Source organism: Morchella importuna (assembly GCF_003444635.1).
Source record: "Morchella importuna strain M04M26 chromosome Unknown Morimp01GS008, whole genome shotgun sequence".
NCBI lineage: Eukaryota > Fungi > Ascomycota > Pezizomycetes > Pezizales > Morchellaceae > Morchella > Morchella importuna.
The window spans coordinates 915,530-933,341 of NW_025763405.1; the positions used below are offsets into that span (position 1 = coordinate 915,530).

General features: G+C 49.2%; 2 protein-coding genes across 2 annotated transcripts; both read right to left on the minus strand.

Moving 5' to 3' along the window:
• Positions 1-3,639: 3,639 nt before the first annotated feature.
• LAJ45_03736 (uncharacterized protein) lies at positions 3,640-4,004 on the minus strand (the record flags this gene model as incomplete). Its single annotated transcript, XM_046113320.1, has 2 exons — positions 3,640-3,810; positions 3,873-4,004. 2 exons carry the CDS (start codon positions 4,002-4,004, stop codon positions 3,640-3,642), a joined length of 303 nt encoding a protein of 100 aa, XP_045973613.1.
• Positions 4,005-15,133: 11,129 nt separating this feature from the next.
• LAJ45_03737 (uncharacterized protein) lies at positions 15,134-17,309 on the minus strand (the record flags this gene model as incomplete). Its single annotated transcript, XM_046113321.1, has 5 exons — positions 15,134-15,598; positions 15,688-15,820; positions 15,887-16,669; positions 16,731-16,788; positions 16,850-17,309. 5 exons carry the CDS (start codon positions 17,307-17,309, stop codon positions 15,134-15,136), a joined length of 1,899 nt encoding a protein of 632 aa, XP_045973614.1.
• Positions 17,310-17,812: the final 503 nt, after the last annotated feature.

Sequence of the window (17,812 nt, forward strand, 5' to 3'; positions counted from 1 at the left end):
AGTAGGGTTAGGGTTGGGAGAGGGCGAAATTACCCAGCTCAGAAATAAAACACACAGAATCTATTTTCATGCCTTTCTTAATTACCCCGCCGATGCTGTTGAGAGAGACGCTTTTGTACCGAATCAGGTCAAAAAGAAAAGACAGGACTGAATCGCTCCTAATTCGTAGTTAATCAATAGCTCATCTGGTTGTTGAGATATTCCCAAAAGAAACCTGCTTCGTGACCTCTGGTCAGGTAACCCTAACCCTACATCCCATAAGAGTACCTCCTCTAGAAGGGTAACGCCATGCCCCATTTCTCGCACTTTTCCCACCCTTATAGGGAGAGTCGACTGTAGCATAAACATTGCGGGTGCGCCACACTGCGCACACTAAATCACGAACGCTTTTGCTGAGCGGCTGTATGTATGCAACGTAACTCCGGTCAGGGTGTATCTTAATGTTCGGCCGATCGGGTCTATGTCTGCCCGTGCCAATGATATGAACTCCAGCTTTCTAGGTCCGGAGGTTGGGAGGTCGACGCACGTACACGCGACTGGTTGTCAGCCGAGACATGTGTGGAATCTTTAAGGCACATGTAGTTTAGAGTGTTTGTTTGGAATAAACGGGACTGTTTGGGTATCGGGCAACGTATCGCTTCGCAAGGGTGTGTTGGTTGCACCTTGAGATTGCCTGTACGCGCATACACAGTACTTCGCCTCTCACGAGAAAAGAGCGGTAATACAAGAAAGAATAGTCCTAGTTCCAAGGAAGAATGAAAACACAGAAAATAGCGGGCTTAGATACGTCTCTTTTGGGTGCCTGTGACATCAACTCATTAAGGGCAGTAATTAACCCGAACATTACGAAGACACCATAGCCTCATCTTATATACTATAGGCCAGCCCGGTGTTACCACTGCAAAGGTTAAACCAAGTGTGTTTTAACTAACCTTGTACTGTTTGAAAGGAAGAAGTTGGTCATTGGCATACAGGTGTGGCTGTGAAGAAATTTGGTTGTGAATAAATTCGGTTATGATTGGGCCTAGGTCTGGGCTTAGTAACATTAAGTGGATTTGCCCTTCGCTTATAGATGTCCCTGTTGAAAGATGACTACCCTTTCTCATTGAGAGTGTGCCGAATTAAGTTCGTTTGTTAGACTCCCCATTAGTTCTTTTGAGCTTTACGTAACCGAAGACTTTGTGCTGTCCTTGGGACATCTTGGAGCACTCTCACTAGAGGTTACGGGTTTGAATCCCGCGTGCCCCAACCCGAACATACTCGTCGGGGGAGTTTTTCGAGGTTTTCGGAGTCGCTCACTCCCAAGCTTCACAGTTTCATTCGAGCCCGACAAGATTTATTCTTATTATGCAATAAATCCTGAGTCGAATTGAGCAGAAGAAAAAAGAAAAAAAAAGCGGAATCATGAACTATCACTCGATCAGTAGTTACTAACCCTTCATAATTTCGGGATCTGGCCAAATTAAACCTTTCCGAGTCTTGAATTAAAAACATCAAGACTTATGTAGTCATGTGGCTTTAAAATATTACTACCAGAAGATATCTCCGTTCCGGCTTCGCAATCAGCAAGCCGAGTTTAGATGAGTCAGGTCTTGGGCATACTGAACACTCCATCTGTGACAAAAACTGAGCTGGGCCCAGCAAGACCCTTTGATTCTATAGCTTGGTTTATACGTCAAAAAACGAATCACGGATGAATCTTTCCAAATATGATCAGGTTAGCGATCGAGTGATATTATATGATGCTTGGCATTGATAGCCCTGCAGTAGTACCGGAAAAATCTGTGGTTGGCTGCATTGCTGGTTGTTCCGTTGATCAGCACTAACCTCAATCCGACATTCATTAATTAACCCCACAAATCCAACGAGTAACCTTTAGTCATCCCTGCACAGCGTGAGCCTTGTTGTGCCGCGAGACTTCACATACTCTACTAATATTCCCTGGCTGATCAGAACTATTTACGTGGTGCAGGGCGTCAAGTCTCGGTTGTCAGGGAAGTATGCTAGGTGGCAGCTGTCTTTGAACGGGCTTGTAGGTAGTTCTAGGATTTGAAACCAGAGTATCTCAAAATCCGAGAAAGTTAGTTGAGGCGTCGCAGTGGTATAGGCCAACCAGAAGCAGTCTTTGTACGTCAAAATGGAAGATTCTGCGGCATGCATCTAACGTATCCCTTTGTCTGTCGACAAAGTGCAAGCCTGGTGCGACTTCATTTACATATGGTGCGCCCACGCTTAAAGGTAGTAGCGGATCGCGACGAAATGTCAATCGCCTAAGGCTTTGCGACCAAAAATCGTAAAAACAAGGGTAATGATAGAACTCTAGTACTAGTGATGAAGTTTAGTTCTATCATTGCAGAACTTTAATATCTGTCTGGGTTGTAAAGCCTTTGGAAGTTGAAATTGTGTATTTTTGTATGTAAAATGCGCCAAGACTGAACAAAGTGGAACAGTATTATACCCATTTATACCCCAGAAAAGCAAACCTGACTGATCCGTGGCAGTAATGCAACAGAATTGCTAGAAATTAACCCTCTTATTGGTCTATGAGGCCCTATTGCAGCCACAATTGTTCCACTTCCGTATGCCACCATATCACCTTTAAGAGTGAGGGCATCATATCTCGTTATCTCTCTTATCAAATAACAGATCCCCCTTATAAATTCAATTTCTCTATTATAGGGGGTAGCAATCGACAGACGAAGGGATACAATATCTCATTATATCACTAGCGCCTTATCTCCCTATTTTCATACCTTCAGAGTTTTAAGATAAACAAAAAAAAAAATCTAACCCATAGTAGCTTCATCTACTTATCCCCTATAATATTACCTCTCTATTCCTCATCTAACCATATTGCCATTCGATCTCCCAGCGGCAAAAGTGAAAGGGAAAACAGAAGGAAAAAGAGTGGGAAAGGGAAAAAGAGAGAGGTTCATCAGAAGAGAAAAGAAGAAAGAAAAAAAGAGCAACCCCAAACACCACAACACCCACGCCACATCGCGCGTGAGAAAGCCCGCTACCTCAGTAACACAAAACGCCAAAAAGAAGAGCACTGCCGACAGAGTCGGCAACCAAATACCACAGTCATACCTTACTATTCCAGATCGCCATTATTTAGACAATTCATACGGGGTAGCGGATATTCACAACAAATCCGGAATAGAAAATTAAGAAAATTAAACTATTAGTATTTTGCACGTGACATAATCCTATCCCACCGCCACAATACCCCAGAAACTGCTGAACATGAATAACCTGGCTGTCCATGGAGGTGGATCCAGACGGCACCAGTTGATGAAGTAATCAATCAATAGACGATACTCTAACTAAGTCATCGTCGAGTGATAATCCATGTCGTCCAATCCCCTCATCTTCCAATTTCCGCTGCACTGGCGGTGGTCTTTGTGGGAGGTTCGGAACGGTCTGCTGAGAATCTACAGGGACATACTGCGTCCTTGGGAAAGCTGATATATCGTGTGGTGGGTTTGCTCCGTTGCCAAGATCAACTCTCTCTGGGCAAGATTCTGGTTGATGAAAGATAGTAGAGGGTACTGCCGTATTAATAGTGTTATTTTCGGTTTTTTCTACCGCAGGCCTTCGTGGGAGGAGTGAAATATCATGTTGAATATTCGAAGAACCTCAAAGGGCATGCTGTGCGTTTGGAACCGCCGGCATATCAAGCGGCGGGTTTCCCGATCCATTATCAAGACCAACAATTTGTGAGCGTGATTTTCGCTGATCATCAATAGTGCTCCCAGAGGGTACTGCTGTAGTAGTGTCGTCTACGTTGTTTGTTACCACTTGTTGGCGCTTTAAATTCGTCAGTATGTTACATGTGGAGAAGAAGGTATATAAGTAGATAGGCTTCGTACCTTGGCTAGTCTTCGTTTCTTGTAACACCGCCAGATTGGTTTTATAGCTATGAGGTGCAAAAGAATAGTTATACCACCAACAATAGGCGCGATAATATCGCTCTTACTAAGACTATTTACGTTATCGGCCATGGTGGGTGAGGAATCTTTGTATGCCCTGTGCTAGGCGCTGGTATCGGACGTTTATCCTGGAAGAATCCCGTTGATATGGGTGTTATCCCGGAAGAACCTTGTGGTGGTTAGAAGATGTTGGAGATATTGCCGAAGTTTTTATTTAGGTTTGGTGATAATGGTGTTTATAGTACTTGATTGATAATAGTTTGCTATCCTGGCAGTACAGTACTTCGTTGATATCAATAGGTGGGGGTGAGGTAATAAATTGTTATGGACACAAGAAAAAAAAGAAAACTGTAACTCTCAGAACTCGTGTGGCAGTGGGTTGGAGCTGTCAGCTTGGCCCTATGAAATGGTGGCCGGTGGGATGATAGAAGTTTATACGAACAGATGTATTCAGAGCCGCCTACAGACTTAGAGTGCGGTCATAAACCGACGCCCTTACACAGGTGGCATAGGCACTATGCGTAGGAGAGCTTTGTAGATTGGGCGCGTGCGTGTGGTGTGGTTTGGGGGGGGGGGGGGGAGTGGGAGGCTACAAAAGCATAGCCTTAGACCTTGACTAGACCGGTGGCGGTCAATCCCATTATCTAAGGCTTGCTTCTATTCCACGTCATATGGTTGAATATCACTCGTGTTTGGGGAAATGGCCAGTGCTAAGCGATAATTCTGTAGCGTTTAAACTGATGATATTGTAAACCGGATTCCCTTGACTTGGTGGTTGATGATACCCTCAAGTCTTCGCAGAATCAAGTCCTATTTATACATGTTGGAACCTCTGCCAAGGCCCGCTTTCTAATACTAACTGACACAACGATAATAGAATAAACTAACGCTCCCGAAAATAACCCAGATAGAAAAGCGCCCCCGCATAGTTCCGTCCTCCATTCTAATTCCGACACGTAACCATGAACCTTGCAATTGCCAGTCATCGGGCTGTACCATACTATTATCCTAGACCTACTTCCCTAAGTAGAACAGCCTACCGCCATAAGCCCCACTTCCTATTCTATTCCTGGTGAGACACCCAATAGTAAGCGTGCCGTCATAATAGTATGATACTAGTGTGGTAACACCGCGTGCCCCCACACTACCCGATACCTTTCTATGCTTGTCCTTTCGTTACCCGACCGTCCTCGCATCACAAACCGTCACTCGTATTCCTCATCGCCCTAAGCTTCTAGGACAGCGCTCCGTAGTTCCTGTAACAACTCGTCCTTGGACGATGGAACGAAAACGTTATTAATCTGGCCAGCCGGTTAGTGATTTTTCAGGTCCTATCTGACTGTTGACTAGAAGGACATATCAACACCGTCCTGCTTTTCGTAGACTTAAGACGGTCCAACGTGGATAGGGGCGGCATCCGATAAACTGAGATCCACCGCGCACTGTTAAGCCGTGCGTGCGTTTTTCTTGCCCGATATTATTCACCCCGCCACGCAAAGTCATAGGTGCTGAAAACCAACGAAGGCTGGTCGGAGACAAGATGCAGTGCAATGATGCACTGATCATCCAATGCATGCAACCGGAGGTTAACTGTATGAAGAAATCGCAAGGTTGAGTGAGTAGTATCCTTAGAGTTTAGAGAGGGAGTCCTTGCTCACACCAGTTGTTTTGGGTTTTGCGCCTGGTGATACATCTGTTTGGGGAAATGGCCAGTGCTAAGCGATAATTCTGTAGCGTTTGAACTGATGATATTGTAAACCGGATTCCCTTGACTTGATGGTTGATGATACCCTCAAGTCTTCGCAGAATCAAGCCCTATTTATACATGTTGGAACCTATGCCAAGGCCCGCTTTCTAATACTAACTGACACAACGATAATAGAATAAGATAATGCTCCGAAGATAACCCAGATAGAAAAGCGCCCCCGCATAGTTCCGTCCTCCATTCTAATTCCGACACGTAACCCTGAACCTTGCAATTGCCAGTCATCGGGCTGTACCATACTATTATCCTAGACCTACTTCCCTAAGTAGAACCGCCTACAGCCGTAAGCCCCGCTTCCTATTCTATTCCGGGTGAGACACCCAATAGTAAGCGTGCCGTCATAACAGTATAGTACTAGCGTGGTAACACCGCATGCCCCCACACTACCCGATACCTTTCTATGCTGGTCCTTTGGTTACCCGACCGTCCTCGCATCACAACCCGTCACTCGTATTCCTCCTTGTCCTAAGCCTCTAGAACAGTGTTCCATAGTTCCTGTAACACTACTCCCCCTTCCTAGACGTCGCCCTCGACCGTTAAAACCCTTCTATGATAAAAACCCTGTGGGAAAAGTCATAGAGTAGGGAAAGGTATCGAGCTTAGTCCCGCCTGTTCCGTTGTCGTTTATGAGCCCGGTCATTATCGATCGCTGGGCCTTGACTTCGCGTATGGGGTCGTATGTTCGAGGTTGGCTGGCAATTCTCGTCTGCCAATGCCTCCTGTGGCTCGGGTGTTGCCAGTCGCTTTCGTGTATTTTGTTTCCTGGTGGGATCCGGGTCCTCGCGATAAGGTCGCAGCAGCATCTCGTGAAAGACGTCGTGAACCTTCCATCCTACCGGAAGTTCGAGACGGTAAGCCCGATAGCCCACCACTGCTGAAACTGTAAAGGGCCCTGTGAACTTGTCTGACCACTTGGAGTATCCTCCTAGGTTCCGAGTGTCCAGCAAGACTTTCTGACCGATAGTGAACCGCTGTACTGCCGGTCCTGGCTTTGACGCCATCCTGTCGAAGGTCTTCTGTAGCGTGTCTCTCGCTAACTCATGAGCCGTGATGATCTCATCCAAGTAGTTGTTCCCGTTGGCGTCTAATCGTTCGATCTCGGCATCCGTAGGCCAATCCGTTCGAGGGTGGAAGCCATAATTGCAGTAGAACGGCGATTGCCCCGTCGACGTATGCTTCGCATTGTTGTAGGCGTATTCACAGATAGGTAACAGGTCCTTCCATTTCTTGCGTGTTCCTGCCGTATATGCCCGAATATAACCTTCCATGTGTTGGTTGGTCCGCTCTGTTTGGCCGTCGGTTTGGGGGTGGAATGAGGTGGAGAGTCTTCTACGAATCCCCAGTCTGTCCGTAATTGCCGCCCAGAATGCTGACACGAACTGCGTCCCTCTGTCTGAGACGATGCTTCTAGGAAGTCCGTGGAAACGCCAGATGTCTTTGACGAATGCGTTAGCGGTTTGTTCCGCGTTGATTCCCGTCATTGGAATGAAGTGAGCCATCTTCGTAAAACGGTCCACGACTACCAATACGTTGCGGAATCCTGATTTCTCCTTAGGCATTTCTACTACGAAATCCATCGAGATATCAGTCCAAGGTGTGGTGGCTAACTCTAGGGGTTGAGGGAGTGACAAGTGTCTCCGACGTTGCTTGGCTCTCTGGCATACATCGCAAGTCTTGACGAAGTTGGCTACATCCGTGGACATTCCTGGCCACCAGTAGTTCCTATCGATCAACTCAAGGGTTTTATCCCTTCCTAGATGCCCCGCTACGGGTCGATCATGATGTTCCTCAATGACCTGCTTGACCGCGTAGCCCGGTACTACCCATCGACCATCGTGGGTGGGGTCACTCGAATCGGGACTCCATTCAGCAGCAGGCTCTACCTTTACGATAGCAGCTTCCGGTGGTCCAAAGATCTCAAGGTTTGAGTCAGGGAGGTGTTCATCCGGAACCATCCTCCGAACCCAGCGTCTTTCCTGTTCATACCAACCCTGTAGTGGCTGAGGCAGCCCTACGCTCGGTATGTCGTACCACTGATCCAACTGATTCCATTCCTCTTCGGGGTTGCCAATCACCTCGGGCCCAGTTTCTACGCTGGTCCGCGATTTTCTGACAAACTGTTCTGCGCTGAGTAGCTGTTTTACGGGCTGCTCACGCATTACTCCCCCTTCCATTGCGAACTCCGGACGCCTTGTAAGTGCATCCGGCTTGCCGTTCTTTTCGCCTGGTCGGTAATGAATCTTGAAGCGAAAAGGTGCTATCTTCTCGGCCCATCTGGTTTGTCTTCTCGACAACTTCTTGGTCGTTGTGAAATACTGCAGGTTTTGGTGATCCGAATGTATCTGGATAGGGATGTCCGTCCCTTCCAGCCAATGTCTCCAAGTCAAGAGAGCAGAAACTATTGCGAGCATCTCCTTGTCGTAGATCTCATAGTTAACCTCTGCCTCGTTGAACTTGCGAGAGTGGTAAGCTACCGGATGTAGGATACCGTCCTCGAACATCTGAGAGAGCACTGCGGCCTCAGCCCAGTCACTCGCATCAGTTTCCACGATTGATTCGCGGTGTTCGTCATAGTGTCGGAGTATTGGAGCAGACGTAAATCTCCTCTTGAGCTCGTCGAACGCATCTTGCTGTTCCCTGCCCCATTTCCATACGGAACCTTTCTTCAGGAGATCGGTCATGGGTCTGCAAACCTCAGAGTATCGGTGGATGAACCGTCTTAGGAAATTGGCAAAACCGAGGAAGCATTGAAGTTCCTTGACCTTGGTTGGGGCTAACCAACCTTCGATCGCCTGGACTTTCTTTGGTGATACTCGGTTCCCTTTTCCTGATAGTATAAATCCCAGGAATTCTACCTCCTGTTGATACCACTCCGTTTTCTCGAGGTTTCCATATAGATGGTGTCGTCGCAGTCGCTCCAAAACCTCTCGTACAAGAGTCGTATGCTCTTCTCTAGTCTTTGAATACATTAAAATGTCATCCAAGTAGACTACTACGCCTTGATCTAGAAGATCCTTGAATATGGTATTGACCATGACCTGAAACGACGCAGGAGCGTTGGTCAAGCCAAAAGGCATTACCCTATATTCGAAAAGGCCGTATTTCGTTCGGAAAGCGGTTTTCCATTCTTCGCCCTTAGCAATCCTAATCAGATTATAGCCATTTTTCAGGTCTATCTTCGTGAAGTAGAGTGCTCCTTTCGTTGCGTCGGCCAGCTCGTTCATGAGTGGCAGTGGATAACGGTTCTTGATTGTGATTCCATTCAAGCCACGAAAGTCGACACATAACCGAAGCTTTCCATTAGCTTTCGGAACGAACAGGACGGGTGCCGCTGCTGGGCTAGTGGAGGGGACTACTTTGCCGGAGGGCAAGTTCTCGTCCAAATACTCCCGGAGTGCCTTATCTTCAGGTGGGGAGAGCGAATAGATCGGTCCCCACGGAGGCTGCTTTCCTTCCATAAGAGGAATGGTATGATCCCATTCAGAGTGGTCAGGTAGTCGAGCGGCTCCTTCCTTGGAGAACACGTCGGCGTATTCCTGAAACTCCACCGGTATAGCACTAACGAGAGCCTCGTTTACCGATGCTCTTGCCCAAAAGGGGTGTTGCTCGATCGTCGTCTGCTTCTTGGGTGACGCCCTCAACAGCCTGATGACCAGCTCTTCTGGGTCTTGATCGTATATGTCCTCGACTGATACGAAACATCCATTGACTATACAGTTGTTGCTATGGAAGCTGACACTGTTGCGTCCCCAATGGATGGTTGGTTGATGCTCTTTGAGCCATCGATGTGGTATGACGAGGTCCTCTCCTGCAAACGAGACAACCTCACAGGTGATAGCCCTATCTAGATGGTTGCCGATGCGGAGGGAAAGAGGTTGGGTGGTGTGAGTGCCGGAGTTGGGCATAGGGGTACCATCGGCCTGTCTGATGATGAGAGGCTTTGGTCTAGGTTGAGTGGGTATTTTCGCACGGTGGATACAGTCCCAGGACATGATCCAGTCCTCAGTGCCACTATCTAGGAGTGCATTGACTGTTGCGACATGTTTGGTACTAGTTGCGGGGTGATCCCAAGAGATTTCGATCTCGAGGCGGGTTTCTTGTGTGTTGGAAGACATGTTTGTATTGTTGGTCTGATAAAGGGTTTGTATTGGTTCTGGGTGTGGGTTTCGATGATTTTCTTCGTTGAGCGCGGGGTGAGGGGGTTTTTATATAGAGAGTTCGAGTGTTTGATGAAGATCATGGTACAACACTTACGCACCAGGCGTTTCGGGGTGTAACCCCATCCTCAGAGTGGGTGTAAAGAGAATTGAATTTTCGCGCGTGTAACAAAACAAATATAGAAAATCCCGTAGCCCACCGATAAGAATAACCGTAATACATAAAAACCTTGTTTCAAATAACCAAAGAGAGAAACCGTAACGCAGTGTAAAGCACCGAAAAATAGAAATACCCAATCAATTTTGATCCTCCAAAGTTGTAATCCTTGCCCTAAATGCCTCATTCTGGGGGCCCAATTTTCGTTTCTTTTCACCCTCCCTTCCGTGGTCCTTTCCTCCGGAAGGATACCGTTTCCTCTTCAGGTTGGTTAACCTGACCTTACTCGTCGCCATGCAATCTTTCGCGAAGTGGTTATCTCTACCACAACGGAAGCACTTCCCTTCCTTTTGCCACTTTTCTTTTTCGTCCTTGGTGACACCTAAGTCATCCGAGGCCTTGGAGTTGTGTGCTGGCGCGGAGAAAGTTTTCCGAGGTGCGGGGTTGCGCGATTTTCGCCGTTCCGATCCCTCCTCACGAGGTTTCACGACATCCTTGCCACGTAAGATTTCTTTCCGGGCCTTTACCTCGTGATCCTTACGTCCGACCTTCCTAACCCATGCCAGCCATTCCGCGAAATCTTCTGGTTCCTCGATTGCATTCGAGAGGCGTTGTTCCAGCGAGGAGTTTATTCCTGTTAGGATCATGGATTTCATTACGATGGGTCCGACCTTCGCGTCCCATTCCAGATTCTGCATCTCATTGATGTAGTCATCGATCATGCCAGTTTGACGGAGCTTATCCATTTTCTGCTTGGCCTGTTCCTGACTGGTCCGATTGCCGTATTGAATCCGTAATTCGTTTTTGAAATTCTCCCATGTCCCGATGCTGGGGTCTACTGATAGCCGTTCTACGAAGTTTCGCCAGAATTTTGCCGGACTCCCGGTAAGTTCCAGGGATGCCCACAGGATCTTGGTCTGGTCGTCCCACCGGACTTTCCTCTGAAGTTCAATTAAGACTTCCATTTGGTCGATCCAGTGCCGTACGTCTTCGTCGGCTTTTCCGGAGAAGGGGATTTTTGCCTGTTTTGGCGTATCTCCCAGGGTGGCGCGAGGGGGGTGCATGAGGTCTACCCCTTGCTGCCTATTACGGCGCCTCCGCTCCTCCCGTCTTCTCTGCCTTCGTTCGCGTGCTCGACGATCGTCCTCTGAATCGGAGGAGCTGGATGAGTCTGAGGGGGATGGGTCTCGTGGTCTTGCGCGGCCCCCGCCGTTGCCGTTATTGCCATTGCCTCCCCTGCCTCCTTGTTCACTTTGCTGGCTTCTTGCCTCGGAGCAAGGGGGTACGGGGGGTTGGCTCCCTGATCCTTCCGGTCTCTCTCCGGAATTGCTAGGGGGGTTCTGAGGGGGTTGGGGAGGTACTATGCCTCCGCCTCCTGAGCCTTCGGGGGCTGCTGCCGTTCTATTGGCTGCTACCCGCATCTGCTCAATTATCTCCTCCAGGTTCTTCTTCGTACCTGCGAACTGGTCTTCCATCGCAGCTTGTCTGTCCCGTTCCATCCTTTCGAGGGCAGCCATAACCTCCGCGGGTATCTGCACAGGGCCATCTTTCGGGAGTTGCTGAACGAAGTTGGTCAGCGCATTTATGTGCTGATCCTGTCGCTCCTGCCTTTCCTGATGAGCCCTAGTGGCTTCCACGATCTGTCCGAGGACTTGGCCGAGGTTGCTGGTAGCGGCGGTGGATTCCGCTCGTAGCTGAGCCATGACCTGGTTGAGCTGATTGTCCCGCTCGGCTCTGTCCCCAGCGAACTTCGCGTGGAGGTCCTCGACGATCTTGTTGGTGTACTCCTGCTGCTGACGGGTGAGTTCCCTGAGGATGGGAATATCCCGCACGTGCATGCTGAGTTCCTCGATCCCACGGCTGAGCTGCTGGACCACGGGGGCCCCTTGTCGCTGGACTTCTTGCCCAATAAGGTCGCCAAAAGGGTTCTCCACCCGCCGCTCCTCTACGTCCATGTTGGTATCCTCGTCGTCGTTCATTACCCGAGGCACCGAGGGCCTCTGAGTAGAGGATCTCTCTCTGATTGGGGTGACGTATGGGGAGAACTCCCGGTGGTCTACCTGCCGCCTCCTCGCCTGCCCATAGGATTCTTCCTGCCTGGTCGATGTGAAGAGGGAGCCTATCGGCACATCTCTCTCTTTCCTGTGGCGCCTCTTCGCCTGGGTTTCCAATATACCTCGATCTCTCAAGGCGATTGAACTCTCCATGTTGTAATCTTCCTCCGACCGTTGCTGATGAGCCCTTGACATCGCTAAGTTGCTCGAGTTTGAGCTGTGGATGCCTTCTGCACCAGGGTTGAGCAATGAACCAGGGGGCTGGATGAGCAAGTCCGAAAGACCGTTGGGAGAGAGTGATCTTGATTGGGAAGAGTTCTGGGTAGTTGAGGATTTCGGGGTCGTGTTCCTCAAAGGTAATGGTAGTTCCTGCTTCTGCGAAGAAACCTGTATAGTGGAGGTATCCGCAGTACAGATGTTCGGCGCTTCCTCTTCGTACGATGAAGGATGTAGCGCAAAGGTGGTTATTGATGGCTGCTGTTGCCACTCGGGGGTGCATATAGTACCTTGGTCTTCCTAATAGACTAAGCGCTTATTCTTCTACTGAGAGCACGGTGACTATCCGCCACTAAGCAAAATACTCAGAGTATTGGTTTAAGCGAGTAGTTGTCTTATCGAGACTTTTTGGTAGTGTATGCGATAGGTAAAGAGTAAAAGTTAGGGATAAGGCACAATATAGTGTTTCATTCCTATAAGCCATACATTTGAAAAAATTACCGCCGATTACAACAGTAACTATGTAAAGCGTACTTAAGAAATAAAATCTGGCTTTGCTCTTCAAGTATTTCAAGGATCTCTAGTGTTTCCAATAGCGTAGAGTAGGTAGTAAATACCTCGCTAAGAAACCCGCCAGGTCCAACTTGCAACTCATCAAACAGATATTCCTCAGAAATCGGCGGTCTCTACAGGTCTTAGCGAGTCGCTGTTCTGTAGTCCCCTATTCCTTTCGGATTCTTGACTTGATGGTTGATGATACCCTCAAGTCTTCGCAGAATCAAGCCCTATTTATACATTTTGGAACCTATGCCAAGGCCCGCTTTCTAATACTAACTGACACAACGATAATAGAATAAGATAATGCTCCCGAAGATAACCCAGATAGAAAAGCGCCCCCGCATAGTTCCGTCCTCCATTCTAATTCCGACACGTAACCCTGAACCTTGCAATTGCCAGTCATCGGGCTGTACCATACTATTATCCTAGACCTACTTCCCTAAGTAGAACCGCCTACAGCCGTAAGCCCCGCTTCCTATTCTATTCCGGGTGAGACACCCAATAGTAAGCGTGCCGTCATAACAGTATAGTACTAGTGTGGTAACACCGCATGCCCCCACACTACCCGATACCTTTCTATGCTGGTCCTTTGGTTACCCGACCGTCCTCGCATCACAACCCGTCACTCGTATTCCTCCTTGTCCTAAGCCTCTAGAACAGTGTTCCGTAGTTCCTGTAACAACATCTTTCCCCATAACCCCGGGAATGTCTCTTTGGCCATGGCCCGCAGGTCCCTTGTTCGTCAACTAAGCAGGCCCTCTTGGTGAATGATAACTATTACGAACTGTTAGCCAATTCCTGTCTCAATTTGGTAAACAGGCAGCGCTGATATTCTGTTAGATTGCCGTACGTTGCCTGTATGTATGATTATACATGTGTAAAGATACACTGGAATACCGCCAAGAGTATGTATATTTATAGAGTAGCGATTGGATAACTTCCATAGGGATTTGAAGGTGATCTGTACTGTCTTAAGGTGTTCGGATTCTAAATCTGAACGGAGGGGAGGAGATGTATTCTGTAAAGGAGACATCTTACTGGTAGGTCACAAATATTTGTTGCTAGCCGTTTTAACCTTGGACAGAACTTCAAAACCGCCGGTCTCCATGCCGCCTTTGACCGGCGATATGTATATGAATTGTGGCGAGAAAAGGTATACGCACCCCTATGCTCTACGTACGTTTGATTCGAGCTCGGTCAGTACAGTGTGTACGTATCCTGAATCAAAGGCGGGCATGTTTGTCACTAGCTAGGATCAGAAGCATGTTAGGTTGATGTTTCTGGATTCGATCACCTCATTCGTATACGTACGTAGTGGTGTCCATGAGAACATCTGGATGCATGCGCCATACATCCGAAGGAAAGGTGCCAGGTACGTGTAATGAGTCCGCGACCTGGAAATCGGGGATGTGGTGGCGGTGATGCCACCGGTGAAGGAGGTAGCGGGGCAGCGATGGCGTCGTGGCGGCGGGGAGGGAGATAGATGCCCTGAAAGATTTATTGGCTAGCCTGCATGCAGCGTGGAAAGGCAATTGCAAGCCAGCGCAATTGACATGATTATAGGCCAATCAGAAGAACAGAGACGAGGCACGTATGGTTTAATACATAAGTACTCATGTGCGCACTCTACCTCTGCATCTGGAAAATTCAAAACTGATATGCTGTTTTTGTTGATGCATAGGGCATCATGGATATAAGGCTCATAAATAATATAATGGTTACATACATGTATATCTACGCGCGATATATATATCGAGGTTCATGAATTTAGTGGAAGGGTAGCGGCGGGGAAAGCCGCTAGGTTGTACGTTGCGCCGATGGTGGTAGCAGCTTGAACTAGATCAGCTACATGTACTTATACCTACATGTCTTATCCCTTCGTGCGTTCTCAAGATAGCTAGTAGAAATGAAGCTTTTCGGTCAATTCCCGTTGTAATTCACCTAACACTCATTCCACGACCCTCTTCAGGCTCAAACTTACAGTCCGTGATCTCTTTTTCAACAGGTCCCTCCACAGATCTCCCATAGTAATTTAATTCTTCTATTATAGGTGGTTCAGCAATGCCAGATCCTGGCCATCCCCGTTTGGGCCTTCCTAATCCTTGGTCTCGTTCCTGAATGTTCTCTGAGAGATGTAGTTACATATCACTTCACGGACACAAAATATCCCTTTCTCTAGACTAGCGAGCTTTCATGATTCTCCAGGTAAACATCATTTGAAGAGCCTTTTAAAACAACTCCGTACACGATTCTCCTACCTATATACAATTTATTTCCTCTCAACCACACCCCACCTACGCCAACACTTCCACCCCCACCACATCCGGTGCATACTGCCACCCCGGCGCCCCCACAACCAGCGTATTCCCGCTCCCCGCCACAAACCCATCTAGTAGCACCCCCATCCTGCCCGTATCCTGCCAGTCGCCCCCCGAGATCGGGAAACTCCACATCTTTGGCGTTCCGCCGTTCACCGCAAACGTCGCGTTCCTGACATTCGTGCCGCTGCCGTCCCAGGCGCGGTCGAATGCGAGGTCGTAGTTGATGTAGTCGAACCACACCCACTTGGAGCCGGCCACCGTGCCGCCGGAGACGCCGCTGAAGGTCATGGTCGAACTGACGGCGAGGTTACCGACTTTGTAGTTTGTGGGCTTGCAGCCGTCGGCGTCTGCGCACTTGCTGAGTGAGGCTCCACCGGCGAGGGCCGCGGTCTGTGCGGAGTAGTAGACGGATGCGGTGGCGAGGGTAGTTTTGATGGTCTTGATGGTTCCTGTAGAGTCTTGGATGCGGAGGGTGTTTTGGCCGGCGGGAAGGGGAAGGCGGGGATGGTGTAGGTTGTGCCGGTGACGCTGACTGTGCGGCGCGTGTTGCCGGCGATGACGGTGATCGTGCGGGCAGCGGTAGAGCTGGCGGAGCTGGTGACGACGATGTTGTAGGTGCTGCTGGTGAGGGCGTAGACGTTTGCGAATGCGGTTGTTGTGCTGGTGGTCATTGGTTAGCAGGTTAGGGTGGGATCAATGATCGTTTTGTGGGTAAATTGGACTTACTTGGAAGATGTGTACTTGGGGTTGACATATGTACCCGCCGGTGTTGTCTGTTCCAATACTAGCAGCTTCACGCCATGGCCAGCGAGAGCGGCACTGTATACGCCGTCTAAGGCACCAAGGTCACTGGCAGCCCAGACATCCCTCGCCTTCACGGCGCTCGAGATCCCCGCGTCTGCAAGATTGATGGTCACAGTCTTTGCTACGGGCGCCCAGTTTATGACCATGAGCACCGTACGGGCATCCGAAAGGTTTCCAGCCCATACATCATACTGCTCCAGCGTGAACCTCCGCATGAGCTTCGCCGCCTGGCCTAGCGAGTCCTGGTTGATGGCTACCAACTCCTTGTTGCTAAGGATCTTAAGAGCCACAGGGTCCAGTAGATTTGCCTCCAGTCCTGCACCAATCATCAACAGCGACTTTTCCACACACCAAATGGTGAAATGGGTCTTTGCCTCCTCCTCGGTGAGCACGCCGTTACCAACCATGAGCATGTCCATGTCGTTGTAGTGCCCCGGGGAAGTGTATTTTGAAAGCGGGACGACCTGATTTGTGATACGGAAAATGCTGATCCAGTTATTGATGATATCGTTGGACATGCGCCACGAGTTCCCAATCGGCCCTGCCCACTCGGGGAGGTCGTCTCCAATACCCCACTGGCAGATGGCATAGACGATGTCGCGGGAGACGGTGGCGAGGGCGTTGGCCATTGTCTTGAAGCGCGTCGAGGGGTCCTCGTTGGGGAAGTAGACAACATTGTTAACGCCGTCAGCCCAGCAGTTGTCGCTGTGGTAGGTCAATGATCGTTTGTACCACAAATATTCATGTAAGGGGGACCAATAATTACTATTTCAGATAATCGCCGCCCCACGCTGCAAAGGTTTCCGCATCACTTTGCTCATGTCCTGTACCATGGAATCAGTATCATCCTCATCTATCTTAGGGAGAACGGGGATTAAAACCTACCTAAACTCGCCTGGATATGGTACCCATTCCCGGCCTCTGGATGACACTGCCACGTTCCGGCCCCCGAATAGATCCCAAACTTGAGTCCCTTGTCATGCACATATTCAATGAGCGCCGGATATCCGCTGGGATAGAACGTTTCATTCCACGTGATCTTCCCGTCTGCAGTACGCTCCTTTGCGCTCCACCCGCAGTCGGGGACAACATAGTTGTAGCCGACATCAGCGAGACCGAGGGAGACGAGGGCATCGGCATTGGCTTTGATGACTGCCTCAGTGGCGTAGCAAGAGTAGTGGTTGTACGAGTTCCAGCCCATGGGAGGTGTCAGGGTGCGGTCGACATCGAGGGCGGAGGTGAGGGTGAGGAGAATCCCCGCTGCAAGGAGGGCGGTTGGATTGAAGGACGCCATTGGTACCGTTGACAGATATTGTGGGATGGCAGGTCGGTGTGAATTCCTCATGTTTGATTGGTATCGAGGTATTTATACAATTCCTCAGCAAGCAGCTCCCCCACTCCGATCCATTAACCAATATAGAAGGTAACTAGGCTTCGACACCGGATGCTCTCCGTCGCCGCTCCCGTTCCGATTATCATCTACCCATCATCACGTCAATTGGACAATACCATCCCTCTTCAGGTCATCCCCGCCAATTAACCCGAGCACCCCGACTCCACCATTCCCCCGACCCCCCGAGAGCAAGGGCGTTTAACGTTTCCTGCCTTTTATGGTTTCCCCGCATTCAATCTAAAAACCTTTTAGGCTATTGGCGATATGCCCTGAGATTCTGCACGCAAGCGATCAAGCAAGGTACGGTACCATGATCATTACCGGGTTGCCGTTAGTGCCCGGACAAGGGTAAGGCTAAACAGGCGCGTGGCGTTTAGCCGAGCGGTGGTGGCGCCGGAGGCCGTGGATAAGGTAGATCATCCTAAAGGGTTAGCAGCTAGCTAGCTGGGGTAGGT